The sequence below is a fragment of the Pithys albifrons genome, chromosome 7 (genome assembly GCF_047495875.1).
Source record: "Pithys albifrons albifrons isolate INPA30051 chromosome 7, PitAlb_v1, whole genome shotgun sequence".
In the NCBI taxonomy this organism is placed as follows: domain Eukaryota; kingdom Metazoa; phylum Chordata; class Aves; order Passeriformes; family Thamnophilidae; genus Pithys; species Pithys albifrons.
The window spans coordinates 44,197,666-44,225,208 of record NC_092464.1 but is presented as its reverse complement, the minus strand read 5'-3'; the positions used below and the strand labels follow the sequence as shown (position 1 = coordinate 44,225,208).

The 27,543-nt window shown below is 39.5% G+C and overlaps 3 protein-coding genes across 7 annotated transcripts in view; 2 read left to right on the top strand and 1 right to left on the bottom strand.

Annotated features, from left to right (window-relative positions):
• Positions 1-14,932, top strand: part of NPHP3 (nephrocystin 3) — a 28,717-nt gene extending 13,785 nt beyond the window's left edge. Inside the window, exons 13-27 of one of the 3 annotated variants that reach the window (XM_071561220.1) lie at positions 79-176; positions 661-763; positions 1,378-1,460; positions 2,463-2,601; positions 3,416-3,580; positions 4,055-4,152; positions 4,510-4,632; positions 4,976-5,165; positions 5,307-5,548; positions 5,912-5,987; positions 7,542-7,669; positions 9,814-10,054; positions 11,371-11,496; positions 12,352-12,467; positions 12,658-14,932. In XM_071561220.1, coding sequence (XP_071417321.1) covers positions 79-176; positions 661-763; positions 1,378-1,460; positions 2,463-2,601; positions 3,416-3,580; positions 4,055-4,152; positions 4,510-4,632; positions 4,976-5,165; positions 5,307-5,548; positions 5,912-5,987; positions 7,542-7,669; positions 9,814-10,054; positions 11,371-11,496; positions 12,352-12,467; positions 12,658-12,838 — 2,109 coding nt within the window. In that variant the 3' untranslated portion in view covers positions 12,839-14,932. Of the gene's footprint in view, positions 1-78; positions 177-660; positions 764-1,377; positions 1,461-2,462; positions 2,602-3,415; positions 3,581-4,054; positions 4,153-4,509; positions 4,633-4,975; positions 5,166-5,306; positions 5,549-5,911; positions 5,988-7,541; positions 7,670-9,751; positions 10,055-11,370; positions 11,497-12,351; positions 12,468-12,657 lie in introns of those variants that run through there. The other 2 variants (XM_071561222.1, XM_071561223.1) reach the window with 2 other exon arrangements.
• A 1-nt stretch (position 14,933) lies between these two features.
• On the bottom strand, positions 14,934-24,560 carry UBA5 (ubiquitin like modifier activating enzyme 5). 2 transcript variants are annotated; one of them, XM_071561226.1, is made up of 12 exons: positions 24,394-24,560; positions 23,309-23,354; positions 23,127-23,216; positions 21,838-21,947; positions 21,356-21,442; positions 20,611-20,695; positions 19,660-19,764; positions 19,357-19,484; positions 18,444-18,579; positions 17,912-17,987; positions 17,388-17,494; positions 14,934-16,850 (listed from the first exon to the last, which is right to left on the bottom strand). In XM_071561226.1, exons 1-12 carry the CDS (start codon positions 24,537-24,539, stop codon positions 16,767-16,769), a joined length of 1,200 nt encoding a protein of 399 aa, XP_071417327.1. In that variant the 5' UTR covers positions 24,540-24,560; the 3' UTR covers positions 14,934-16,766. The 2 variants fall into 2 exon arrangements, with proteins under 2 accessions (XP_071417327.1, XP_071417328.1); XM_071561227.1 differs by lacking the exons at positions 23,309-23,354; positions 24,394-24,560 and having other exon boundaries at positions 23,132-23,210.
• A 36-nt stretch (positions 24,561-24,596) lies between these two features.
• Positions 24,597-27,543, top strand: part of ACAD11 (acyl-CoA dehydrogenase family member 11) — a 31,861-nt gene continuing 28,914 nt past the window's right edge. Inside the window, exon 1 of one of the 2 annotated variants that reach the window (XM_071561224.1) lies at positions 24,597-24,895. In XM_071561224.1, the coding sequence (XP_071417325.1) occupies positions 24,759-24,895 (137 nt within the window). In that variant the 5' untranslated portion in view covers positions 24,597-24,758. The remainder of the gene's footprint in view (positions 24,896-27,543) is intronic. The other variant, XM_071561225.1, reaches the window with a different exon arrangement.

Sequence of the window (27,543 nt, the reverse complement as noted above, 5' to 3'; positions counted from 1 at the left end):
TGCAGTTAATGAAATGTATCAACTTATGGCATTTTTTTGAACAATCTTTACATTAAGCAACTGAAATTTGTTTTTAAGCAAGCTGAGAAGCATATGAAGTGGTTGATAGATCCACTGCCAGTGAACGTGAGAGTGATTGTATCAGTGAATGTAGAAACGTGTCCACAGGCCTGGAGGTAAGTTATACTGCTGAGATGTTTCTGAGTAGCCTGGGTTAGAATTTTATTTTAAATTACAGTTACTCATTTTGAAGAGCAAACAGACAGCTTTGTCAAGGTATGAATATTTAATAGGGTAAGGTTTTGCAACCTGTGAGACAAATGAAAGCTTCTCTATTGTAGCTGCAATGACAGATTTTAGCTGTTGGACAACCAGATTTCTGTTTTACTGTGATGGGTCTGTCCACATGACTGTATGAAAGGTGATATTAAATGCAGTCAGATGCACATCAAGAACTGCACTACCATGAAGTAGATTCAGGGCGAGGCTAAATGTGGAAATTTGACTTGAGAGGGCTAGAATTTCATAGTAGCAGGGAACAGCTTCAATTACTGCTTTGATATAAATCTTTTAAAAGGTCTGGAACTCTGTTGCCTTTTTATTTCCTTTTGTGTGCTATTTAATAAGATTTGAATATGACTTTGTTCTGTCTTACCAAAGGTTATGGCCCACTCTGCATCTTGATCCACTGAATCCCAAGGATGTTAAATCTCTCATTAGTGCAGAATGTAACTCTGAAAATGTTAAACTGACTAAAGAGCAGGTATGTCTGTTGTAGTTTTTCTAAAGTTCCTAACTCTAGTATAACTTTTAATGAAAACATGGAAGGATGAAATAAGCCCAGCTGCCAAAAAAGTATTATATTGAACTAAATACTATTGCTCAGGATAGCATGAAATGTGAGTATTTTTACCCCGTGGCTCCTAACACTGAAACACAGATGGAGCAGCATGAATTTTTAACACAAAACAGCACAGTTGCACATATTAATGTAGATGTGTTATTTTATTTTAGAATACTAGAAGGTTTAATTATTTTTTATTAATTATTATTGCATAATAATGTAACAATGATTGGCAGAGTAGGGAAAACATATTTTACCTTTGCCATGGAGACTAATTCTGTAAGGTAATCCTCATGTTGAGATATAATGTTAGATCCTAACTCTTCACCTTAAATTCAAAAGGAAACTTTCACTCATGTGCTCCTATATCTAGCAAAACATGCAGTATTTTGTGCACTACTTACCGTGTCTTAGTCTTCAGATGTTACAGATAGAAGAGTAACTAGAACTTCTATTTTCTTGTCAAACAGTGGAAGTTTTACTTGTATGGTAAATTTCGTCTCCGTTCACAGATTTTATTTAAAATGTTGTAGGAGAAGAAGCTTGAGAGACATTGTCGTTCAGCCACGACTTGCAATGCTTTGTATGTCACTCTCCTGGGCAAAACCATTGCTTGGTAAGTTGAGATGTTCTGGAAATTATTATGCTCATCACTACATGAGAAGACTTTAAGTAGGTTAGTTAGCCTTTTGAAATACTTTTATTTAACATGGAATGAATCTTGTTAATTAAAAACAGTGGAGAAGTATGCAAAATTTTCCCCCTTCACTGGCTGTGAATGCAATGGGAAGAGAAATCAGAGTGGATAATCACCATTTTGATAATAAATAAATCCAAATACCTTTATCTTTTTGTTTTCAGCTATTCTGTTTTATTTTAATGTTGTTCTTCTTTCTGGGCATGTCAGTTGCTCCAGTGCTTTTTACAGGTATTTGCAGAGTGTTGATACTGTTTTGTTAAAAAGTTAAATTCTAGTGTGTTGTATTTGCTGATGTACCAGATAGTTTGTCTCATAGATTTTTAAGGCTAAAAAGAAGTTCAGCAACTGTTTAGTTTAACATCCTACATATAGTACTTAGTCTTATAATTCCTGCTGTGGAGAAAATTAATCTTGCCTCTTGTGCACAAGAATACTTAATAAGTGCATTGGCTTATTATTAGCCTACACTTCATCTTGTTGAGAATGATGCATGTTTAGTTGAGAGACTCACAGAAGATGATACACTAATTGATAATTTACTCTGGGTGACTGATTTTCATTGTTTTTGTTTTATGTTCTAGAAGTCTTATTTGCTCCTGAAAACATACTTTGTAAATGCATTAAATGAAACAGCACCATGTGGTTTTACCTTTATCCAGTCTGATATTCTTATTTTGTACACCTGCAATGTCCTTTTTAAAATAAAACTGTTGCGGCTATTTAGAAAAATCAGACAATATGACAGAAGGTGGCTTCAGGAAGTCACCTCTTCTGTGTTTCATCTCACCAGGTGCTGTGCACCTTTTGAACTCAGTAGTAATCCAGAGCACTTTTGAGACAGAGCTCTTCAGTAGTTTCAATTCAAGCTTACTCAGCAAATTTTAATGCACTAAACCTTGCCCTTTTTGTCCTGCTCAGTGTTGGAAATACAGGAAATATTGATGAAATCCTTCAGCAGTGTTGCCAGTGTCAAGACACAGTGTCACTGTACAGGCTTGTTCTGAGATCAATTCAAGAATCGTTGCAGAGTGATAAAGAGAAAGGTCTTTTGAGAGAGGTAAGCAGAGACTGCATTACCATTTCTACAGGTATTGTATACTCTTTCCTGTAAAGAGTTTTTCTTCACTTAAAAGTAAATATAGGTTTATATTGGTTTATATGTATAATTCAGAAATTACTCAGGGGGAAAAATTTATTAAACTAATTATATCTGCGTAACTATAGAACGTATGACTGCTTTGTGTGAAATATAAACTGAACTGTTGTCTCACAAAATAAAACGGAATTTTTTCACTATGATGTGCCATAGAATTAGGAGTTCCTGCTGATCACTACCCTGATCTGGTGATTAACTACACCAAGTGTAGTAAATGCAATCAAAGCATGGTATCTTGTGATACCAAGCAGGGCACTGCTTACTACATTTCTGACTCCTCTTCTTACCTTTGCATAATTTCCCCCTCGTGTGAAACATTTGTTTTTATTGGACACAATACTCAATAATTACTACTTCTTCTGTAATGGCAGCATAAAGACCTTCAGCATATTTTACTTAGATGGAAGTTCCTCATGATAACAGCGTTATTTTCCTCAACTACTTATTAGATATTTAGAGGAAGGTCTAAGGAGCCATTTGCTTCTCCCAGAATGTCCCATTTGGTGCTTTATCTATGAGAGTATCAATCCACCAGCACTGAGGTCTCTTCTTTGAGAAGAGAAGGGGGAAAGGACTTGTGGAGGCAGGGTTTTTTTTCTCTTTTGGCTATAAAGTTATCACAGCAATAAAAAGTATTTTTCCTGACATTTCAGTGTAACTAAGCTCTGCAGCAAATATTGCTAACAGCATAAAATACATTTCCTTCTCTCTGTAGATCCTGTGTGTCATCGGTGTGAGCCACAATGGTGTGAGTGAGTCAGAGCTCATGGAGCTTTATCCTGAACTGACTTCTGCAGTGTTAGCCTCACTCCTTCACAGCCTGCACAAAATGTGTTTGCTGACATATGGCTGTGGTTTGCTGAAGTTCCAGCACCTCCAGGTAAATTTTGTCATTCTAAACGTGTACAAGTGAAACTCCATCCCCCTAATGCCTACCCCTGTTTTTAGATAAGTTCTGTTGTTAGCTAGGGAGGCCTTGATATGTTTGTGTTTGCTCATCCACTCTCCTCAACATCTGGTCTGATTTAGAATCACCTTGACAACCACTAGAGCTGTGATACCAGTATTGTTGAAAATCTGGCCTTTCAAACCTTTATAAGTTTCTGATCTCTTAGTTGTTAACTCCATTTGTCCTAGAAAACACTGATTCCACAAAAAACCCAAGAAGAATTGAAGGAGAAGGGAATATTACCTGAATAACCAGAGCTTTGGTGTAATATAAGACAATCTTTTTGTAGTGCCTGTCATTGAGAGATTTTCTTTCTACAAAATGAGATGTGTTTTATCTTGCATAACACTCTGTATCATCAGCACTTAAATGAAATACATTCCTTTTAATTATACTCACTTTCAGGCTTGGGAGATGGTGAAACTAGAATATATGGAAGAAGGTGAAAATGTTATTTCTGCCTACAGACAAAAACTAGTGGAATATTTCACCATGCAGTTAAGGTAGGTCAGAATTCCTCCAGAAGTGCTAAATTGCAGCCTCATTGATACTTTTGCTTCCTGCATATCCTGTCTTTGAGTTTAGTAAATTATCATGGCAAAATAACTCTGTAATAATAATAATAATAATAACTCTGGGATGGAGAAGCAGCTTCCTGTAGAGTGCCTGGGGGTTCCAGTGCCTTCCAAGGTGAAATTAAAATGACGATACAAGAAAATGGAGTACATAGGTCTTATAGTAATCTGTCTGTTTAGACATTCAGGTATGGCAATTGTGTGCTTGCCTAGTTTTCATGTCAAATTTACACGTTCTGTTAGGCCTGTTAGAGTTTTAATTTTGATTTGTTTTTCTTTTAATAGTCGAGACCGAGTGACTTGGCGAAGTGCAGATGAACTTCCCTGGCTCTTCCAACAGCAGGGGGATAAGCAGAAGCTACACAAGTGTCTTTTGAATCTCTTTGTATCCCAAAACCTTTACAAAAGGTACAAAGGCAGCTACTGCTTTGGGGATTGTAAACATTTCAATATAATTTTTTGTCATATAAATCAGAAAGTGACAGATGCAGATTAAAAGTATTTAAATAGTAGAGGCTGAAGTGCGAAATGCTGTTTTCATATAAATAATCCATTTTTTCTATTCTGTTGCACCTGGGGGTTGGTAAAGGGATGACTTCTACTGTTGAATAGTGTTAGTCTCCATGGATTGTCTCTGTAGATGCTGTAGCATAAAGACAACATTTGTGCATATGGCCCTTGTTTTCTAAGCTAGAGTCAGTCTGAATAGAGGGGTATCAGAGATGAGATTCTTATTTCCTTGTTAAAACAGGGGACATTTTGCAGAATTGCTGAGTTACTGGCAGCTGGTTGGGAAAGATAAGAGCTCTATGGCAGCTGAGTATTTTGACTCTCTGAAAGAATATGAAAAAAGCTGTGAGGGAGAGGAAAGTATGATCTGCCTGGCTGATCTTTATGAGACCCTGGGACGGTTTCTTAAGGACCTAGGTCTTCTCAGTCAGGTAAGTGCGCTTAGAGATTGTTGTAACAGCAAAAAGGCAAACTAAGCAGAGCTCAGCGTGTGCTTTCTGTTGCAGTTGTTAAATTATTGCAGCATGTAGGATGGTGCCTGCTCCATCACCCTCTGACCTTGGTTGTTACAGGCTGTAGCTCCTCTGCAGCGCTCTCTGGAGATTCGAGAGACTGCGCTGGATCCAGACCACCCAAGGGTGGCACAGTCCCTTCACCAGCTAGCAGGAGTGTATGTTCAGTGGAAGAAGTTTGGAAATGCTGAGCAGTTGTATAAACAGGCACTGGAAATCTCTGAAAATGCTTATGGAGCCGAACACCCTCGGGTAGCCCGTGAGCTTGATGCACTTGCGACCTTGTACCAAAAGCAGAACAAGTAAGCTTAAATACGCTGCTGTTTTTCTTTATGTGGAGGGAGTACCAAAAAACAACAGCAAAGCTTTTCTTCCTGAAGCCAGAATTTTCCTTTGGTTCTTTTTTTTGAGTTTAGTATGTTCTAATGCAACCATGAGCATCTCCTCTCTATTCTTGTAGCAGGCCACCTAGGAGGGGCCAATCTTTGTGCTCAGTTTAACAAAGAACTTGTAGAGATAAAGGAGGAGTATTGTCTTGTCCTTGGCATTTTGGATGTTTTTATCTTTTCAAGATTCTTAAATTCTCAGATTTGTACATTCAAGTAACTCAGAAGCTTTCCAGCTACATTTGACATCCTTCTAACATTGCAAGTAATTATTTTCAGATATGAACAAGCTGAGCAACTGAGGAAAAAGTCCTTCAAAATACGCCAAAAAGCAACAAGGCAGAAAGGCAGTCTGGTAAGGAAATGTTTGATATTTAAGAAGAAGTGCAGGGCATGTTATGGCTCTGCTAAAGAGATGGTAAAATGTGTCTGCAGAGCTGACAAAGCTCCAGGGCTTTAGATAATTGTAGGCACAGGTAGTGAAGTAGCTTAGCAGCAGCTTTGGTAACTACCCTTTCAACTCTGCTGGAAGTGGAGATGTATCAGTACAACTGGAATGGAGCTGAGAGAGGTGGAAAAGAAAGAAGTGGGTATATTCATTTCAGGGGTGCAGAATTACTGCTGATAGAAATGTCTGTCAAAGTGGCAGCAGAGAAAGGTGTTCTCCAGAATAGCTGAGGCATTTATCCTGCCAGTGGGCACAGTGATTGCTGCAGTGGAAAATCCCAGGAATAATATTAGGCAACATACTGAGTTTTTCTCTGGCTTTTTCTTCTATGTTGTTTTTCAGCTCCAGGGTTCCTCTTGTCATTCTCGAGCTGAGGGTTTGTCATGAAATGCCTGTACTGTAAGAGTTAGCTAATAGCTCCAGAGCTCTAGTTGTAGCTTTAATGAAAGTACTAAAAAGACACAAAAATGTTGCTATTTCCACAGTGCTGAAGTAGAGATGAATTTGGTTAATGGAGATTTGTTTCATTTCTGTAAGGGGTTTTGCTGCACAATATTTTTATTAAGACTGCCAAGATCAAAAAGAGGCAGAGTGTGTAACTGATACAGGGACTCCTCAAGAAAATGGATTTTATTCCTTCCCCATAAAATCATATAGTCTACTAATTTTTAATCAGACCTCTACTAACTTTGTAGTTTATATTTATTTTTTGATTTTAGCTTGTACTCAAGTTTGTCAGTGATCTTAACCATGCAGCTTTAGACAAGGAGGAATTTAACCCTGTTGCTGTAAGATGACTTTAAGAAATAAACAAAAACCTTGGTTAGATTAGCTGATCGGTAAATCAGAAAACCTGTCTAGATTAGAGGCCTGAAGCTGAAACATTGTTTAGTTAAAAGGAAATGTAGGGCTACAGAGATAAGAGCAACCCATTAGAGCTGTTAAGAGTCACCCAAAATATCCTGCTTAACTTTGGGGAGGGGTTATAAATTTTGCTGAATAAAAGGAAGGATTGTGTTCTATTCTATTGGATTTGATTGTTTCTTAATTCATGACAATGGCTCCATTTTTTACTTATGGTTCATTTTACATGTTAGCATTAACTTGGCAGCCCATTTTACAAAGATCCATGTGAAGCCTTGAGTAATACTTTATATACATTTGTATATAGTGTTTCAGATTGGAGATTATCTTGATTTCAAGTTTTGAGCTAATAAACCTAAGAATTTGCTCTGAGTTGGTTATTTGAACTGTGGACTTTAAGCAAATTAGCATGTATGATAAAGGAGAAAACAGCTCTGTGTGGGAATTTTCACCAAAATTTTGCTTTTTAGATACATAAATAAGGATGTAGATATAGCTCAAAAATAGAATTTAAGTAGGATTATTGTGCTCCTTTTGATTTTCTGTCTTCAATGTTAAACTTTAATGGTGATTGGCTTACACTGTTCTTTGCTGTAGTGTGGCTTTGCTCTCCTGCGACAAAGGGCCCTTCAACTGGAAGAGCTCACCTTGGGCAAGGATACACCAGATAATGCTCGAACCCTTAATGAGCTTGGAGTGCTCTACTACCTGCAGAATAATCTTGAGTAAGTTGTTTTAATTGTGACACCTTGTTGTTCTCAGAGGTCTAAATGGAGACAAAGCACTGAGAGCTAACATTAAATGTAGACATATGATCAAAGACTTGTTATAGTACCATCCCTTATTCATTCTACTGGGTTTTGTTCAGTGAAATTCACTCAGATTTTCTGGAGTTGATGCTGTTGGCACTTGACTATTTACCAAGTCAGTGCATTTTCTTTTATTCAGAATTGGTGTTCCCCAGTTAACTAGCTTGTTTTGCAAATACCAGTTCTCAACTCTGTGCCTCCTCTACTCACCTTCACTGTTTTGTGACTTTCCTTTCTAGTGTTCACCTTGTAAGGCAGGATTGTTGTTTTTCTATGAAAAACATTTAACCTGCCAGTATTACAAGAAATCATGACTTAAATGTCCTCAGGCTTTTACTGTAGTGGCCTGCCTAAGGGCAAAAGACGACAGAGCAGCAAAAAGATGTTCTAAAAGCAGACAGAGATATGCAGGGGTGTTGAAGAAGGGGAATAAAAGGTGCAGTGTGGTTCTGATTGCATGGTTAGCCACTCTTCACATCATCCTCTTCAGTCCTGAGGTACTCTCAAACAGAATGTTGTGAGGGAATTGTAAAGTCACCTTAAATCCTGCTGTACTTAACTGAATCTTTTCAGTGAAAAAGCACAAAGTAAGTTCTGAAAGTATTTTTACATTCTTCCTGTATCTGATGTTTATAACACCAGTAACTTTTGGATAATTACAGAAGTATGTCATTGTTTAGGATACAGAATTTCTGTTAAATGCATGACCTTTGCAGTGAAGGAATTGATTTTTAACTGTTGTAAGAAATCTGGGTGTTTTTGTCAGTTTAGCCTCATGAAGTGACTGATTATAGAGGAGCAATATCTAATCTCATGCAAGATTGTTTAATATTCCACATTATACATAGGTAGTTCCTGTTCAACACAACCTACTTCAAGAGTACCATGTCTCCACTGTTTCATAGGTGAGCAAAGTATAAACTTTGTTCTAGTGGAGGTTTAAGGTACTTTTAAAAATGGATATTGTGTCTCTCTTCTGAACCAGCAAGTCCAAAACTGACTGTTTTGACAATTTATGCAGTTACAATGAAATCAGTGGCAGAAGGTTATATCACTTAATTAATAGTTACATATCACACATCATCCTCCAGCCCTTGCATGGAGTGAACATCTTTTGACACTTGTCTAAGAGCTCCGGAATTGAACCTACAGCTCTGTGTATACATAGTCTTTTTTTTCTCTAATGTGAAATGGAGTTTTCCAATTTATTATGCTGACCTCTTGGGAATAGCATCACAGAATTTATGTGTATGTTAGGATGAGCAACTGCCTAGTTATAATGGATGCTGTCAGTCTTAGGAGGGAATCACCCATTATTTTGATGGAGGAGCTGCTGTAAACCTGTAATGGAACAGTATTGCATTACTGTAGTAAGATAAAATATGCCCTTTGCTTGAGTGGTGGCATTACACAGAATGTTCTCTACTTTGTCTGTTCTATACAGATTCTACTATGAGAATCCAGCTTATGACATAAAATCCATCCCTGTCTCTCCCGCTTTGGTGTGAAACCTGTCTATTGAACTCTTTTAACATGTTTTATAGTCTTAAAAGTTACTTGAAAAATACATGGTGTGTCCTGAACTTTTACATCATATGTCATGATTGCTTTATTCATGGGAGTATTTGATTACTGTGAGGAGTTGCTGAGAAGTCAGAAGAATGGTTTGAAAAAGGAAGGATTACTTGCCTAACTGAAGATGGAGGTTGAATTAAAGGAAAGAGGGGCTATGGGGGAGTGTAATGTTTGCTGAAATCTGCTAGATGGGCTTTTCAGTCCTTAACGGGAGAATCTGAGTTTGCACAGAAATATATTAACTACCTCTCTCCCTACACTGGCCATGTCTATGTCATACATAGCAGGACTATGACTGGGATGTACAGTTCCACACTGCCCAAAAGAATTGCAGATCTGCATTTGCTTATTCCAAGGAAAGTCCATTACCAGCTGGCAGTATCTGTGCAGCTTCCAAGCCTGACTTTGTTCTGTTTCAAACAGACACTTGAGCCTGTACAGATGTTACCAGGTTTAAAATATCACTGAAGAAATCTGTTCTGCAGGACAGCAGAGCTTTTCCTGAAGCGCTCCTTGGAAATGAGAGAGAGGGTCCTTGGGTGTGACCATCCAGACTGTGCGCAGTCTCTGAACAATCTGGCAGCGCTGTACAATGAGAAGAAACACTATGACAAGGCTGAGGAGCTCTATGAGAAAGCTTTAGACATCAGGAGGAGAGCACTGGCTCCAGATCATCCGTCCTTGGCTTACACTGTGAAACACCTGGCAGTGCTGTACAAAAAGATGGTGAGCACAAGCCTGTTGCCTTTTTTAGCATGTAAATTAACTGTAATGCCTTCCATTGTTGCAGTCTTCAGTCCCAAAGGAGTGGAGCATGGGAATTACATCAGCTATTTGTGTTCTAAACACATACATAAAATACGTAGTAAAATGGCCTCAGTATGATTCTAAAGAGCCCGGTAACACTTTCAAAACACACCTTATTTAAAGCTATTTCTGTTTAATGTCCTCAGTGTCCTGCATGCTCCGTATTCACCACAAAAAATTTCTGGTCTGGTTAAGAGCAAATCTTTTGGCTGCAGTGAGGGAAGCTCTTCCCAGCTGTGTTTGAGTTCTCCACTGTTTGCTACATGACATCCACATAGAAGAGTTTGGTCAGTTGTATCTTAATGGAAAAGTCATGTTTTAGGGTATACAAGGAGCTTTTTTTACACAATGACCTTGAAGTTTACAGTCAAATTGAGGGTAACTTGAAGGCTTATGGGGGAAATGTGAGGAGATTTGTACTTTACAAATAAACTATCTGGCTGAGCCACCTCCAGCTTATGTTGACTCTGAAAGGTGAGGGTTACTCCCCTGTAAAATGCACTTTGGAGAATAGCATTAGTATAAACTTGTGCATTTCATAATTTCAGAATGTTTTATGAATATTTGTATTTGTAAATGGTTGTTCTAACCATTTGATATTATCAATGTAATAGTGATATACGGTTTCCAACTGTTGAAGTTCAGTGTATGACAAGAATTTTATTTATTTTATATTTTCACATTTTACTGTTCTTCAAAAAGAAAAAGACCTTGAAAACCTTGGATCAAATGTGTCTGTGTTTTTGCTAAATAATTGTTACCTGCTATTTGGTGAATTAAGTGGTTTTGGATCACATATTCTCTGCTCGCTTCAGCTTCTAAATTTCATGCTGCTAGAAACTGCAAAAGACTCAATATTTTCATCAAAAAACTAGTTTGAAGGAGCACAAATTAAAATTCAGTGGCGAAAATTATTTTGATAAAAGTACAACTGAAAATTCTTTTTAACAGCCTTCTCAATGAGACTCTTGTGGGAAAAAAATAAATTAAGAAAGGAAGAAATAGACATAGATGATAAACACATTAACTGGGAATTGAATATGCTCAGTATTTTTGAAAACTAAGTCCAAATAAATATTCATGATAAACAATCTGTGCAGAATTTAGCTGTTAATTAACAAAAGTTACCCCCTTATTCTAGAAACAGTCACATTTTCTCCAAGGCTTTTGTTTAAAATAGGTTTTCCTATCTTGATACAAGAGAACTGAATAATTTTTTTCTCTGTTATTTCTAGGGAAAACTGGACAAGGCTGTTCCCTTGTATGAGCTAGCGGTTGAAATTCGACAGAAGTCATTTGGCCCCAAACACCCCAGTGTGGCAACTGCTCTGGTAAATCTGGCTGTCCTTTATTGTCAGATGGTAAGTTTGTCATGCCTAATGTTTATTTTTCCTGTCCTAGGCTTTTTTATGAGTTGTATCTAAATGAAACCAAAGAAACTTGATTGTGTTTAAAAGGGAAATTCCTTATAAGACTTGCAAATTCTTAGGTTCCATTTGAAAAGTCAAAAGCATATTTGGCAAGGAAGTTGTACAGAGGGAAAATATAATTACTGTGACTGGCATTTCATACCAGCACTGGGGCTAACACTTGTTGGATGATTCAAAATGCCCACATGCTTTGTAAGACTAGAGGTTGAGTACGGCATTTTGATTGATACAGTATCTACCATGGACTTGGAGGGAAATGAGCCTTTGGAGTTTATGTCCATGAATGAGGAGTGCCCACCTTGATCAGCTGCAACTCTGTGAAACTAAAAATCTGAGAAGGCTGCAGATTTTCCAGTCTGCAACTAATATGAGATCCAACAGAGATGCAATCAACTTGCCAGATTCTTTAGCATCAGTTGGAGTGAGCTGTGGATCATTTTCTGCAATCTGCATATATCATTTTAAACAGGCATTAAAGCTGCCTTGGGTAAAATCAAAGAGCATCTGGGAACTCAAAACTTTCAGGACTGAGATTTTCAAAACTGCATGGGAAGTCCAAACCCTGATTAGAATATTATTAGTGGGAATTGCATTCACAAGTGCAAGGCAATTGCTTTGACAATCTCAATTGTCATCCTCATGTGTCAAAGGTATCAAAAACTCACAACACCTGGCTGGTTAAATATGAATGACATTGCATCTAGGATGTGTTGATACTCTGTTGGCGAGAAAGAAAAGCAACTGTAATACACATCTGTAACAAAAAAAACTTTCTACTACCCAAAGAAAAAGCAGATTGAAGCTTTGCCTCTTTATGAACGGGCATTAAAGATTTATGAAGACAGCTTTGGCCACATGCATCCTCGTGTGGGGGAAACACTGAAAAACTTGGCTGTGCTAAGGTAAGATTATATGCTTCAAGCCTATAAAAGCAAATTACTGGATGGAACAAAACATCCTGGGCTTGTGTACTTTCCAGGAAAGTAGAGAGCCTTAAGCCAGTGTTGATAGCATGGTGTGTATTTCAATTTAAATGATTTGAGAGACTTGTTTTATTTGCTTCTTTCAACTTTGTTTTACTCTTTTCCCAAGCTATGAAAGGGGAGACTTTGAGAAGGCAGCTGAACTTTACAAGAGAGCTATGGAAATAAAAGAAGCAGAGACTTTGTTGATAGGTGGTAAAGCAACTTCGCGACACTCATCAAGTGGAGACACTTTCAGCTTAAAAAGTACATTATCACCAAATATTTTCCTGGAACATGGACAAAGGTGATATAGACCTGCTCCAAGAAAAGGCAATCTCTATTGATATTTTAAAGCAGACAGAACATTCCTAAGACAAATCCATTTTTCCAAGGATTAAGCACTACTTTGGGACTGACACCTGCCTTCATGAATGACAGGGAAACAAATGTTTCAGCTTGAAATCCTCCAGATTTGCAGACTGTATGGTACAAAGTGAGCTTCTTTCATTGTATATAGGTGCACATATTAGTTACTAGCCCAGGTTATAGCTAATACCAAAACCATGGACATGATACCTCTTAGCCCAAGTGCCAGGATTATAACAAGGTAAGCTGAACCTCTTGTATAAACTCCATGAGGTGGTTCTTATTTCTGTGTTATAATAGCATGGCTTGGGGGAGTTGTGTATTACTCCTTCATCAATCCTTTCTGCCTTTTCAGAAGCCTTTAAAGTTGAGAGATGGTAACTTTTTAAAATTTTTGATAAAACTTTGGGTGGACCAGTATTACCTGCAGGGTTATTTCAGCTTTAAGCAAACTTGCATTCAAGGGACTTGTGCAAAATTAATTGGTTTCCTTGGGAAGCTAACAACTCTAAATATATCATCACCTACAGTTAAAGCTGTTGTCAGATTCCACTCTGTTCAGTAAAAAAATACTTCCAGTGAGGAATCAGAATGGAGATGATCATGGCCCAATTCCCTGTGCCTAAACCCTTAGCAATACTTTCAATATTTAATCTCACTGAACCCTTAAAATACAAGAATGTTTGTATTAGCTAGGAAAACCTAGTGATGCAAAATAGTTTGCCGTTGGATAAAGAGATGATAAACCAATCTACCTGTCTCTTGTATTTCTTAACACCCCAGTCATCTGGAAGAATCAGTTTGAAGTCTGTTCTCATTCAGTGCATTCATACATGCATCAATTTAAATACATACTTTGTATAAAAAAATCAATCTAAATGGAAAAATAATTGAAACCTTTTTATAAAGTTTCAGAGGCAACTAATACAAATATTTATTTGATCCAGTTTGAAGAATGGCCTTCACCTCAAAGGAATACTTACCTTGCAGAGTGTTTTTTTCCTTCTAGAATAGAATTAAATATATCCCATTTCAGTCCTTGCTCTGGTTAGGAGGAATTAAATATTTTGGTAAGGCTGTAGCTTGGCATAAGGAACAGTACATAAAACTGACGGTACAAATATACAACCCAATTTGATTTTCAAGATTAAGATTTAGTTTGGAAAAAAAAATCAAAAATAGCTCTCGAAGGTATTGTGATACAGCAACAAGACTTGGCACTTTATAATAGCTCTCTGGATATTTTCTTCTTATTCAGAAAATGGGGTTTTAATCAAAGCAAGAATTTTATCATGGTATTCCAGCCACCATGAAAAGTTTTGAAAATTGTAAAGTTCTTAGTAGGATTGTTACCAACTAAGGAGAGGGGCAAAAGGAAAAACACATTAAAAAACACCAAACAAACCTCCTCAACCTACTTAGTTTGTGTTTCTGTTGCCTGCTGTTCCCAGACCTGGTAATTCCCTCCTTTAAAGAATTACCAGATGTCTGGTCTGTCACCTCTATTCTGATTTTAGCATGTACAATGACATATCTTTCTCTCATAAATAGTTTTGATTAATGTTGCTGGCGTAAGAAAGAAGTCATTCCCTAGATCTTCAGTATTGCATTAGACTTTTCTACAGAAGGTAAAACAGGATCAGGACTAAGAGTGGCTGCATGTCAGCTGTGGTCACTGCACGCCTGCAGGACAGCTGTCCCTGTAGCTGGAGTTGTACCTCATGGGCAGTAAGGAAACGTAATTTGTATATATGGTGTATGCCAGATTATATTCCTCCTCACAACTGATGGTCACCAGCTTCAATGGAGATCTAATTATGCAGTCAGAAACCAACATCTTAGTAACATTCATGAGACACTGTAAAAACTGAAAACTTCTTTTATAACATTGCCAAATAAAGCTGGACTTAACCGTGGCAATGTGCTTTAATTTGTTAGTTCATAGCAAAAGAAGTAATAAGTTTTCCGTTATGTTTTACAATTGGAGTAGATTATACTTGTAAATGTCTCAATAAAAAAAGAGAAAAACCCTTAAATTTGCTGTTTTGATGCTGTTTATTTTTAAATAATTTAACCATTGGTACATACAGTCATCTTCATGTATTTTCTGATTATTTCAAATTCTTCATGTATATACAAGTTCAAAGTCTGAAAGTAACACGAGAACCATTTTGTTTACTCAGTAATTGGGCATACAAAATGTATTAATTTGCTTACAAAGTGTACACGAAGTTGCCTCTTGTAAAGCTGTCAATCATGTGATAGCAGTCACATCAGCCAAATAGTTAAGAGTCAAGATGAGCTGACCTGTTGTAGAAATTAGTTCAGCCATTTGCCTCAGGATGTCCAGAGTCAGGGGCGTGCCTCACTTTTATTGTTCCCAGCACAAAGGTGAAGTCACACAGAACTGTAAGTAAGGCTTAAAATGACACTTGGATCAAGCTAACATAGACTTGGTTACACAGATTCAAGTATGCACCTTTTCAATGGTCTCATTTTTCTAGTTCCCATTCCTCTTCACAGTTCATTCTGAAATCTGGTTTCTCCAAAACTGAACTCAAAAAATAACAAAACGAAAAAACAAACACCACCAAACAGTTCCACATTACAGTATAGTGCAACTCACTCAAAAACCACCAAAAATCTCCCTCACTACCTTTAGAGATTATTTTTATGTGTGTAATACAATCTGCTGTCAGCGGTGGAGGAAACAGGTTTTGAACTTTGTAACCGTTGCTAAGGAAATGAAACATTTTTTAACTCGGGATTCATTCCGCTGTCCTAAGAAACAGAAGCATCGCCACAATGTTGCTCTCTCTTTACACGGTGGTGGGAGACCGCTACTACCATTGCTAGGTCGTTCTGTGTTGGCTGCATCATGCTGTGGAAAAGTTTTTTGAAGAGCACACCTTGGAAATATTTGGGTTTTTACTTCAAAGGCTGAAATTTACCTTCTAAGCCAAACTGAACCAATGGTCTGGATCAGAGGGCCACAGTAGTTAAAAATACTTTAAATTGACCCTTCCAGTTCTGCAGGGTACTGGCACTACAGGATGTAGTTTAACATGTGGTAATTCCTTAATATAGCTCACATGACTTTCAATAACCAACAAACATACAGTGTTTTGATTTTTGAAGAGACAGACAAAATCTCTTGTTCTTCCAATGTTGCTCATAATTTCATCATGAAAAACATCTGCCAACCAAAATAGTGGCATCCTCCTACACAGTGTGCTACTATAATACTAACAAAAAGACGTTCGTATCATATACTCAAAACATATCCACATGTAAAACATATAGGACCTATTTAAGGATAAGCAGTCGTAAGACTGATAAAACCAGCAAAGTTTAAAAAAATGCCATCCCAGAGATATTTGAGGCAGATGAAAAGGCTTAAATGTTCTGATTACTCAGAATAAGGAGCCAAAGCACAATCCATGCCAACAATTTAGACCAGTGAACAACCACTAAGGACAAGTGCCTGGAAAATCAGGAGCAGCATTGTCATCTGCCCTTCACCTTCTCAGTCCATTCCAGCAGACTGCATCTTTCCCTTGTCCTATACTACGTATTATTCTCATCCCATGATAGGGCACATACTGTGCTATGCCTGCTTTTGTTAGTTTATCCATGTCCTTTTATTTTCTACTGAATATCTGAACAGTAGCAATGCTGAGAAACTAGAATTTACAGTAGCACAATAGACAAGAGAATATAAACTATGTAAGTTTGTCCTTCCTGCCCCTGTAACAATTCCATTGCATCGGAAAGGTAAAGGTAAGCTTCAGTGGAGGTAAAAAAAAGAAAATAAAGTAATGTCTTCTCATAATTCATGTTGATCCAAAGTTGTGCTTAATATTTTGTTTTCTACATGTTTCTCATTTTGGCCATGAGTTCTTCTAGGCTTTCTTCAGACTCTGCTACTGTTTCCTTGGTTACCAAATTCTCTTCCTAATAGAAACAGGAAGAAAAAGTTGTCAAAAAAAATAGCAAACAAAAAAAGCCACACAAAGTAGCTTCATTGCTGTTACACCGCACCATTTTCCTAGAACCAGGCACTCAGTTGCAAGATAAGGTGTGATTATAAACTTAAATTGAAAAATATTTTGCCTAGGAGTTAGAATGTTCTGGCTGCAATACATCCAGATTCTGTGTTCCCCAGGTGTACTAACTGCTCCTTGACTACATACTATAAAGGTGGTAAAAGTCACCAAAATATCAACTGAGAAATTCCCATTTGCTTTCCTTCCCCCAGCCCCTAAAAGCATTTATTCTTACCACCTCAAAACTACACTCACAGCAGATTCCATACTTCAAGAAATATTTCATAGAAACACAGAACTGGACCATAGAATGCACTGAGGTCCAGTTTCACTGGAATTGTTCAAGACGGAATTCTGTTTTAGGTTTAAAGGGTAACCAGACTGGCTGACATTATAAATTTAATCTATATGTATTTCAAATATTCACAAAGAATAAATACATTACCTTGTCTGGGATAGTATATGCTACAGTAATTCCCTCAGGAAGCTCAGGTACTGGGCCAGATGCAGCCTTCAGCTCATCTTCTGAAGTTTCTGATACTAATTCGATGCCTTTGCATTAAAAGGAAGCAAGAACTCTATTAGAAGTTGGAAGAAAAAGTTCTTTAATCACCAATTTATCACAGTAAAAGGGAAGCTGCAGCTGCTTTTCCAAAACAGAAAAAAATTAAACGCAGAAAGACCTTTGATTTCAACCACTTAATTCCATTATCAATACAAAATATTTTCCCCTTATAATATATGAAATGGTTCTATATAAGTAACTTATGGACAAGAATGGCACCTCTTCCTTGTCATTACCATTTAAATATTATCATGGGGACGCTTCTCCCAATGGTAAAGTTAATAATTATCCAGTGTAAGTTACAAAGAATAGGAACTGTAACAATTCTATGTACCCTACAGTGTGTTCACCCAAACTGAATCTTGATACTGGGAACATGATTTAGTCTCCATCTGATGACTTACCCCAGTCATTGTCTTCATGTACTATTTCCTCTTCCTTTTCAATTACTTCTTGTTTTGGTCGTGCAGCTTCTTTTTTCTGAAGGAAAAACACAAAAAGAGAAAAATCATCATCATCAAAACGTAATAGTGAAATTACCAACAGCGAAGATCAAATCTAATATTCACATTTCTTCCAGTATTTAAGATAAGTGGTCACCATTGAGAACTTTGTTAGCCATAAAAAGGGCAGAATACCTGCAAACTTAAAATCACCAAACCCATTAACAATCAGAAACATACGACTGGCAGAAAGGTTGAGCTGTTATGTACAAGAAAATATTAACTGAATGTAAGCCATTCTTTCTACCCTTTGCTTTAAGATAACCCAAGACACTCTACATACTGTAGATGTAGAAACGTGCAATCGTCTGAAGACAAGGCTGCTGAAAAACTGGAGTATCAGTGAATATTTTCTTTTACTATAGATTTGTATCTTGCATTGTTCTGAAGATTTTAAGAAAGGGGGAAAAAAGAAGACCCAAACCATTTTTACCTTATAATTTTCTTGCTGTTTTCTGCAGTTGTGGTCACTGCATTGTGGGTTTGGCTTCATAGACATAGTTGGGAAGAAATCCTGCATTGCGTTGTAACCAAGATAATAACTCACAGTACCAAAATTTAACAGGTATCTAGAAACATAGAGAAAGGAGGAGTTTATACACAGGTGCAAACCTAAAACTTCAGCTGGTCAAGGAATAATTTTTCCTCAAAGAATTTATACAATACACTCACAGTAATGCAGTTATACAGAGTTACTGTAATTGTCTTCAATAAGGTGTAGTCTCCTAACAACAGCATAACTGGATCAATATAGAATCCAATCCTCTTGTGGTGTAAGTGTGTAAAAATTTTGAAAATGAGTACAAAGTTGTTAAAATATTTTCCTTGATGATACACATAATTCTTTTAGCATTTGGAGTCATGTGACAGTATTTTTTGAAAATATTAAAATATATGTCATATAGCTTTATAACTATTTTTAATTCACTTCAGATTTTTACCAACACTGAAAGAGAAATGATTTATTCTTTATCCATGTACAAAATTTCAAAGACAAGTCAGCACTATAGCAATTTTTGTGCATAACCTAATGATGTCATATCAGAGAATGTTTAAATGCAGAACTAAGAAAAAAGTGTGCATGTGTGTATGCACTAAAAGAAATTCTTTGGAAAACCCTGAGACTGTTTCTTAGCCCTGAAAGTTGTATTTAAAACAGCAGTTCACACCAATGTTTCAAGCAGTGTCTACTCCAGCCCTGTCCAATTATGCCAATACCATTAGGAAACAACACACATTTAAAAAGAATACGGATAAAGAACCAGACCCATCATCATGAAAAGTTCCTTCAGGCTTTTCTTCTCTTATTGTGCTGTAAATCAAATAGCAACAACTCAGTCACTTACTTGAGAACGTTCTGTACCAGCATTCCTGCCACAACCCCCATGGTTGTAGGAAGACTAGCTGCACAAACTCCTTCTCGTTTTAATGTCTTCTCATCGATATTTGCAGCCACTACGAGTGGAGGAGCACACTGAGGGGAAATAAAGAAATTAAGTTTAAAAGAAGCATTGAAGAAATCCCACAGATGATACAAAATGCTAAGCTCCTGAATCAGCTGTGCCAGAATCACTGAGGGTAGCCAGCTAATCTCCACATTCCCAGCCCCACTCTAAAAGGCCAAGGAGCAATTCAGCAGTGCTGCTTACCGCGAAACAAGCAGATTCCCCAGGTACAATCAGCTGTATGTGTCCTGACACTGCATTTTCACTGACTCCAGACTCCATCCAGATCTGTCCAAGTTCATTGCAGGCCTTACAAACACAGAACACACACATCAGCACTGCAGAAGTTCAGTGAAAAGAAAGCCAAACAAAGTGGTAAATTGAGAGTGATTAAACACATTCATCTCCCTGCTTTAAGAGAAAAGGGCTATGATCAGGAAAAGGGACATGAAGAAACAGAATAGAAATTATTTATCAGAGTCAAGGGATAAATCAAAGGGCAAATTAAAGTCACCCTCATGAAGCCAACGCTTTGTGATTTCCTGAGGACCTGAGATTTTTTAACACAGGCATTAGTGATCCAGTTACAGAATACTACAGAATCTAATTGCACAAACTACTTTTAGAGGCTTGGATACAGTGTATCTGTGTACCTTCTGAGCCTGCAATTTATGGATCAAGTCAGCTAAGGATAACAGAAAACATACATTTGGCATATACCCTATATTGGCTGCTACTATAAAGGAAAACAGTTTGATTAGGTACACAGCATTAAGTCATTTTTAGTATACAAAAAGTGATATGTAGTATACAATTAGCTATAGACAGTCTTTAAAAAGTTTGTAATATTTAACATCCCAGCCTTTGAAAATACCTTTATATAAACAGGATAATCTACAAAGACAGAGAGAGCTTATGACACTCAACTCTTACTAACCATTAGCTTCTAGGAACTTAAAAGTCTACAGTTACATTCATACACATAAAATGGGTTTTACAAGAACTAAAAGCTCAGATTCAGTTTCTTTAAACCAAAGGGGACATTTCTTAGGAGATTCTTTTTAAATTCCTGTCTTTTCTGTAGTCCCCACAATTCCTAAAATTATTTATAGGAGAAAATAGACTTCCACAAGCTCATGCCTTCAATGGCCTTACCGTGTTAATTGCCATGCGAGCTTCGAAGTTGTCCACGCAGCTCAGCACAAGGTCGACAGGCTTCCCCTCCTCCAGGGCACCGTTGCTGAAATGAGCATCAGAAGTTGGGATGAAATTGCTGCCACAACAAAACACCAGCATGGCACCCAACATGCTGCTTTAGAGTGCAGGAGCCCACGGGAAGTGGATTTCTAACAAAACTTGGCCTAATGCAGAATGGTATAGAACCAGCATCTCAGATCTGTGGTGGAAACAACAGCATGCTGAAGCTGGGATTTAATATAAAGGCATCCTGGACTTAAAGAAGTTTTATACATAGTAAAGTCACAGTATAAAGTATTGGAGAAATGTATCTTGGTACAACAGAACTGCAAATGGGAAAAGTTATTTCAGATTCTGTCTGTGAAATCCACTAATAACTACTGTCTTTCTCTGTTCTACAAAGCATAACTGAAACAGTCAAAATATGATCTGATCTGTTTTCTATAATAGGAAAAGCATGTAGGTCCTACAGCTTTGGTTGGAAATCTAAAGATGCACCAATATAAACTAGAACTGTGTAACAGGAGAAATAAATGCCAACTCCAGAGAAAACATCTAGGCAGGAGTGTCTTCATATACAAATAGTCCCAGCAGTTTTCAATTTTAAGTTATTAAATTGGAAAAAACCCTCAGCAATAGAAACGTGAGGCTGTACAGAACCACACATCAGCAGAAGGTAGTGATGTGATTTTGTTGATTTTACCTTATTCTATCCATGAAGTGTTCAAAGTTGTCCAGTGTTGTGATGTTGTAGTTATGTACTTCAAACTGAACATCAGGATTAATATCCCTTATGGAGGAAATAGTATGAGTCAATAGTAACAAATACAATGGTAACTTTCCAAGTGTTACTACAGTCTTAAGTTTCCAGCCTGAATTCTAGAACACCCCCATATTTCTCCAAAATTCAAAGATTAGATGAGAAAAAAACCCACAACAAATTGAATTGACATAGTTTATCCCAAACATCTCAGCAAAACTCGCTATACTTGAAAAGTAGACTCACATTAAGGTTTTGGCCAATAGAAAAATGTCTTCAAAGTATCACTCATGTCCACAAGTATTTTATACTGAAATTCCCCCAATCAGATCATGCTCCTTTGCAAGTGATCAAGGTGAAACATTGGTTTTCCGGAGCAGCATCCTGGGCAAATACATTTTGATACCCACTTCTCTGAGTTATACCTCAAGGTGTGCTCGGCTGCTTGCACTTTACTTAATCCAGCTTGATGAGGTTGGAAGAAGAGTCTGTTCATGTTTGCCAGTTCCACTTTGTCATAATCAAACAGAAGGAGCTACAATAAAGATTGTATTAACATGTGTGAATCTCCAAAGACACTGCAACTAGAGCCCTATGGCAAGGCATTTTAAACAACAAAACTAATTCTAAAAAAAAACCTCCAAAAAAACAACAAATAACCACCCCAACTAAACACCTCCCTACCCCTGCAGTCCCATTCAATTCACATAGAAAAGGTGCCAATTTTTTAAAAGCATGAAAGACTAAATTCTAACTGCCATTCACCAGGAACCAATTTGTTAAGTCAGAAAAGCTACTCTTAATAATAAATCTGTTCATTTGATATAAACAAAGATTATTCAGCAGATTGATCTACAGGAGCACTATCACCGCTGTTACCAAATTCAACTTGCTACTATGGCATTAACTAAAAACATGTAATTTCTGTCACTTGTCTTGGCATGTAGCTCTTCAAAAACAATTCTCTTAAAAAAACCTACATAGTACATGGACTATAGTGTTATTATACTTTCTGGATCAACAGGTATCCTTTGCTACGCCCAAGATACTTGTCTTTTGGAGATGCTCCTTCAGAGGAATGAACTTTGCAATAAAAAATTGCATCACTTCTGTATTTAAAAACTTCTCAAAGTTGTAAGAGTAAATGGTCAGGCTTTGCCTGGAAACACAAACATCTGAGCCATTCTCCAAATTCCTCCTTTGGAGAAAAATCCTCTTCTATTAACTTTGCAGGTTCTTGTTATCTATACATACATCAAATTATTTTTAACTGCTGCTAAATTTTTAGCTCTAAGTCTGCCATGTGACAAAGTAATGTTTGTGATAAAAATATGTTTGACATCCACCATGTTTCAATTTCATGAGTATAAACTTATTATAAGACTTAATCTTCTATACAAGCTACCCCCTCTTTTTTCTTTCCCTTTAGCAATAATCCAGTATGAAGGTTGGATAGATGGGCTCACATAGGGTCATGGAGATGACAAGCATCCAAACAAGACTCATCCACCTGATACAGGATTAAGCTCTAAGTAAATCAATTGTACTCGTGTAAGAAAAATACAGACTCGTCATGTGCAATGTTTACTCAAGTGCATTCTTCATGGCACCTTTTTTATTTGGGTAAAATCAGCTGACTGAAATTGAATCAAACTCTTCATAAGGAGGATGGTTCATGTACTGTAAAAAAGTAGAAGAAAAGAAGACTCATTACCTTACCAATGCCACACCTTGTCAACATTTCAGCAGTCACACTGCCAACTCCACCTACACCTACTACTGCAACTGTAAAGGTTCGGATTTTCTGTAGAAAGAAATAAAATACAGATGACAATATCAAAAGTGGTCCTCCCAGGGAAAAATACAAGTAATGTTTCATTACAGATAGAATCCTACCTCATAGTCTTTGACAATTCCCATTCTTTTTAATGCCATCAAGCGACTATGAAAAAAAAAAGGAACATTACACAGAAAATGTTCTATAGGTTTCTGATAGCAATTTTGCTTTTCAGGTATTTAAAATCATTTTTGCTTTAAAAATAACTCCACAAAGCACCAAACTCAAGGCTGCTGTTTTTACTGCAGTTGTGATTGCCAGCTAGGTACGGTCTGAATGAGAGAGCAGATGCTTTCCTACTAGCAACAGAGTACTAGCCCTGTAGGAACTCATGTAATTATTCAGCTGGTATGAGTAATGTCGATGAAATCAGGAGGACACAAAGCTACTTTTGTCAGTGAATACATGATTTACACAGTGGAAGGTGACACATTTTTGGGGGGGTAATGAACCATATGGCAGCAAACCAGTGAAGGCTTGCACTGTTTTCTGATCAATTTGGTTAGATTACCTCCAACATAACATTAAAAAAATAAAAACTGAGACTATCAGGTTTCGAGGATAGCTGAAAGGATTTTAAAGTAACATTTTATTCTGTTATTGCATTTTTAACATTGAAAATATCAATGACAGTACAAATATCAACTTGAATTAAGGGTGAGGGGAAAAAGAAGGCATCAGATTTCCAGGAGGGAAGGGGTCTCTGTGATGCCTTAGAAAACACCTGATGCTCAATAATTCTACAAACTCCACTCTAAAATAGGTAAGTTAGAAGCATGAGAATAAGACCTCGTGTAATACCAACACCTGCCCATTTATCAGCACTGAGCTGAGAAACTCACAAGGTCTCTTCTCTCTCCCTCTCCCTGTACTGCAAAGCCAGGTAATACAATGTAACCCTGACACACACCCCTCTCAGCCCAGCGCGGTGGGAAACCCGAGAGCATCTCTGCCCTGCTCCCGGTATCGCCCCCGCCTTTTGCATCGCCCCCTCCTCAGCACACCCGCCCCATCCCTCGGGCCCTGCCCGAGCCCACCACAAGCCTCCTCCGCCTCCCGCAGTTCCACCCCACGGCCCTCCCTGCGGACCATCCTCTGCATCCCGACAGCATGGCCCCGGCCCCGGCCCCGGCCCCGGCCGCACCTGTAGGGGTTGGAGTCCGTCACCTCGGGGCTCATGGTGTCGATGCGGGGCCGCCCCGCCCGCCGCTCGCCCTTCTCCCGGGCCAGCTCCTGCTCCAGCTCCCGCACCCGCCGCTCCAGCTGCTCCAGCCGCCCGGGATCCGCCATGGCAGCGACACGTCTGCCGGACCGGGAGCTTCCGGGAAGCGCCGGGGCGTTCCCAGCGCGGGGCCGCCTCCCGAGCCCCGGCGTCGGGACCGGAGCCGTCCCCGCCTCCCGGGAAGCGTCGTCCGCCGGGACCGGGGCCGTCCCTCTCTCCCGGGAATTGCCGTCCGCCGGGGCCGTCTCTCTCTCCCGGGAATTGCCGTCCACCTGGAGCGCCCCGGGATGGCGGCGGAGCCGGGCACCAGCGAGGTGCGGCGGCAGCACCGCTTCGACCAGGGCAGCTTGGAGCGGTACCTGTGCAGCCACCTGCGCGGCTTCCCTCGGCACCCCGCGGGCGCGCTGGTTGTCAGGCAGTACAGGTAACACAGGGGGCACAGGTAACGGGGAGCCGCCGCTCTCCCGCCCCAGAGCTCCTGGGAGAGGCCAGAGCCGCCCCCGCGGCTGTGAGACGGTCCGAGAGGCCGCTCTGGTCGCTGCTGCCTGGCTGGGAAGGCGGAGGTGCCCTGGGGATGGCGGACAGCAGCCCCTGGGGAGCAGCTCATCCCTTGGGAGAAGGCAAAGGTTGCGGTGTAGGCGAAGCTGACCTTTGTCACAGGCAGAGTGTGCCCGCAGCTGGGCTGTGTGTTGGGTGGACTGCTCGCTGCCCGCACGATTGTTTTAGTGCCTCTCAATTTACCTGCTCCATCTTTAGTTGCACAGCAAACAGGAATGTTTGGAAGCACATACACGGCTTAGGAAATCAGTTCTAAAAGCGTTAGGCTGTGGCCAGGTGAGCACATTGCTGAGGATGTGCTGAGAGTCCCATTCACGCCCCAAGAGCAATGCCGTGCCCTGTAAGGTGACACATCAAGGCTCCAAACCACTATTCCACAGAACGTTGAGTTCATTTGCAGTCAACAAATTAGTGGTGTGGCTGCAGGACTTCACATTGGGAGCTAACCATTAGAAGGTATGCTAAAAATAAGTATTAATTCCTTTGTCAGCACGACCTCAAGTACTTTATCTGCAGCCATCACCAAGAAATAGTAAACAATTTTTTGTTGTCTTCTGTTGCAAATATAAAACATTCATTGAACCCTCAGCTGTACCCTAACCCTCATATGTACCTCAATTGAGGAAACTTTAGGAAGGGCCATAGGAGAGTAGCTAACAGCAAAATCTGTTAAAATATTGTCAATATTTATGCTTTTATTACTCTACTAGTCTTTTGGTTGTGGTTCAAGGCTTCAGCTGGTCTAAATTTCTGTTGTGCCAAGCGTTTGTTGGTGCAGTATCCTTGTTAAGCTATATTACAAATTATGCCCTAACTGCTTCAGGGAGAATGGAAATGTAATGGAAGGCATGAGGGCAAAAGTTCACTTGATTTTTATTTTCCAATAACTCTAATCTGTCACTGGACTAAGTTAGCAAAATGATCCAGATTGAGGAGATAAAGGTATGCAGATCAGTACAGAGCCTTGAGAAAATTAAGAATCAATGAGCTTGATTGGGATATGATAGACAAGGAGTTATGAAGGGTTTAACTAGGTTTTCCTTTTCTTTTACGCATGTATATGATTGAAACGTTCAATTTTCTTTGTCACTCCAACATTCATTCTTTAAAAGTTCACACCATTTGCACCTGACTGCTTTTGGGAGACAACCAAGGGGCGTTGCCAGGATCCTTTGTGAGCTATTTAAAGGAGCTGCTCAGGTGTTTCTCATTTGCATCAGGCTGCTTTTGGGAGTTTATCAGGCGACAGAGGGGCGGTGCCAGGATCCTTTGTGGGCTATTCCATCAGCTCTAGGGGCCTCGGCAGACAAGGATGTGGCAGCTTGCACAGGCAGGGCAAGGAGGCAAGACACATCCACCCTCCCTGGCGCTTCTCTTGCTGATGGTAGGTGTGCATGATTTTCTTTTTTTGCCAATTCGAGTATATCCAGCAATGGTTTGCAAACAGTGGAAAGCCATTGCTGCTGCCCGTGTGGGCAGAAGTGTGCTAACCCAGACAGAGCTCCCCGGGAAGGACGCGGCTGTCCAGGGCGGTGGGTGTGGGGTGTCCGAGCCTGGCCTTGCTGCCTGAGGGCGGGGAGCCACACACCTGCAGGCCAGGTGAGCGATCTGCTTTGTTCGGTGGCAGAGCTTCAGCAGGAAGTGGAGAGGCTACGGAGTATTAGGGAGACTGAAAGGGAATTTGTCTGGCGGAGTCGCACCCTCTCAGCCCCGAAAGCAGCTCAGCACGAGTCAGGGAAGCCCTGCCGCTCCTGCAGAAGGAGCAGGTCTGTTAGAGGGGGAGGAATGGAAAGGGGTCCCTGGTTGGAGAGGTAAAAGAATCCCCTCCCAACCTCCAGCACCTCCCCGGGTGCCCCTAAAGAATAGGTGCGAGGCCCTGGATCTAGAGGGTCAGGCAAAGGACACTCATGACAAAAGTCTGTCTAGAGGGTCTCCTGACTGCACTCCACCTGCTACACATTAAAAAAGAAGGGTATTTGTAGTGGGTGACTCCCTTCTGAGGGGAACTGAGGGTCCTGTGTGCTGGCCGGACCCATCCCACAGGGAAGTCTGTTCCTCCTGGAGCTGAGGTGGGGCATAGTACCATAGTACCCTGAGCCAATTCGGACCTGTGGTTATTACCAACTGCTGGTTGTTCAGGTTGCTGGTAATGAGATTGATAAAAGAGGTACCAGGGCAATTGAAAAGGATTTTAAGGCTCTGGGTCGTTTTGTTAATGGATCAAGAGTGCAGGTGGTATTCGCCTCCGTTCCTGCAGTAATAGGGGTGAGTGAGGAAAGAAGCAGGAAAACCTGCAAAAGGAGGGGCAAGGGAAACTTCTATTCCCTGTTGGACACTGCGGGGGAACATAGTTACCAAAGATGAGGAAAAGGCTGAGGTACTTAACACCTCCTTTGCCTCCGTTTTCAACAATAAGACAGGTCCTCCTCATGGCAGACAGGGAGGGGGAGCTGAGTAGCCTTCCTGTAATCCAGGAAGAAGCAGCGAGTGCCCTGCTGAGCCTTTTGAAGGATC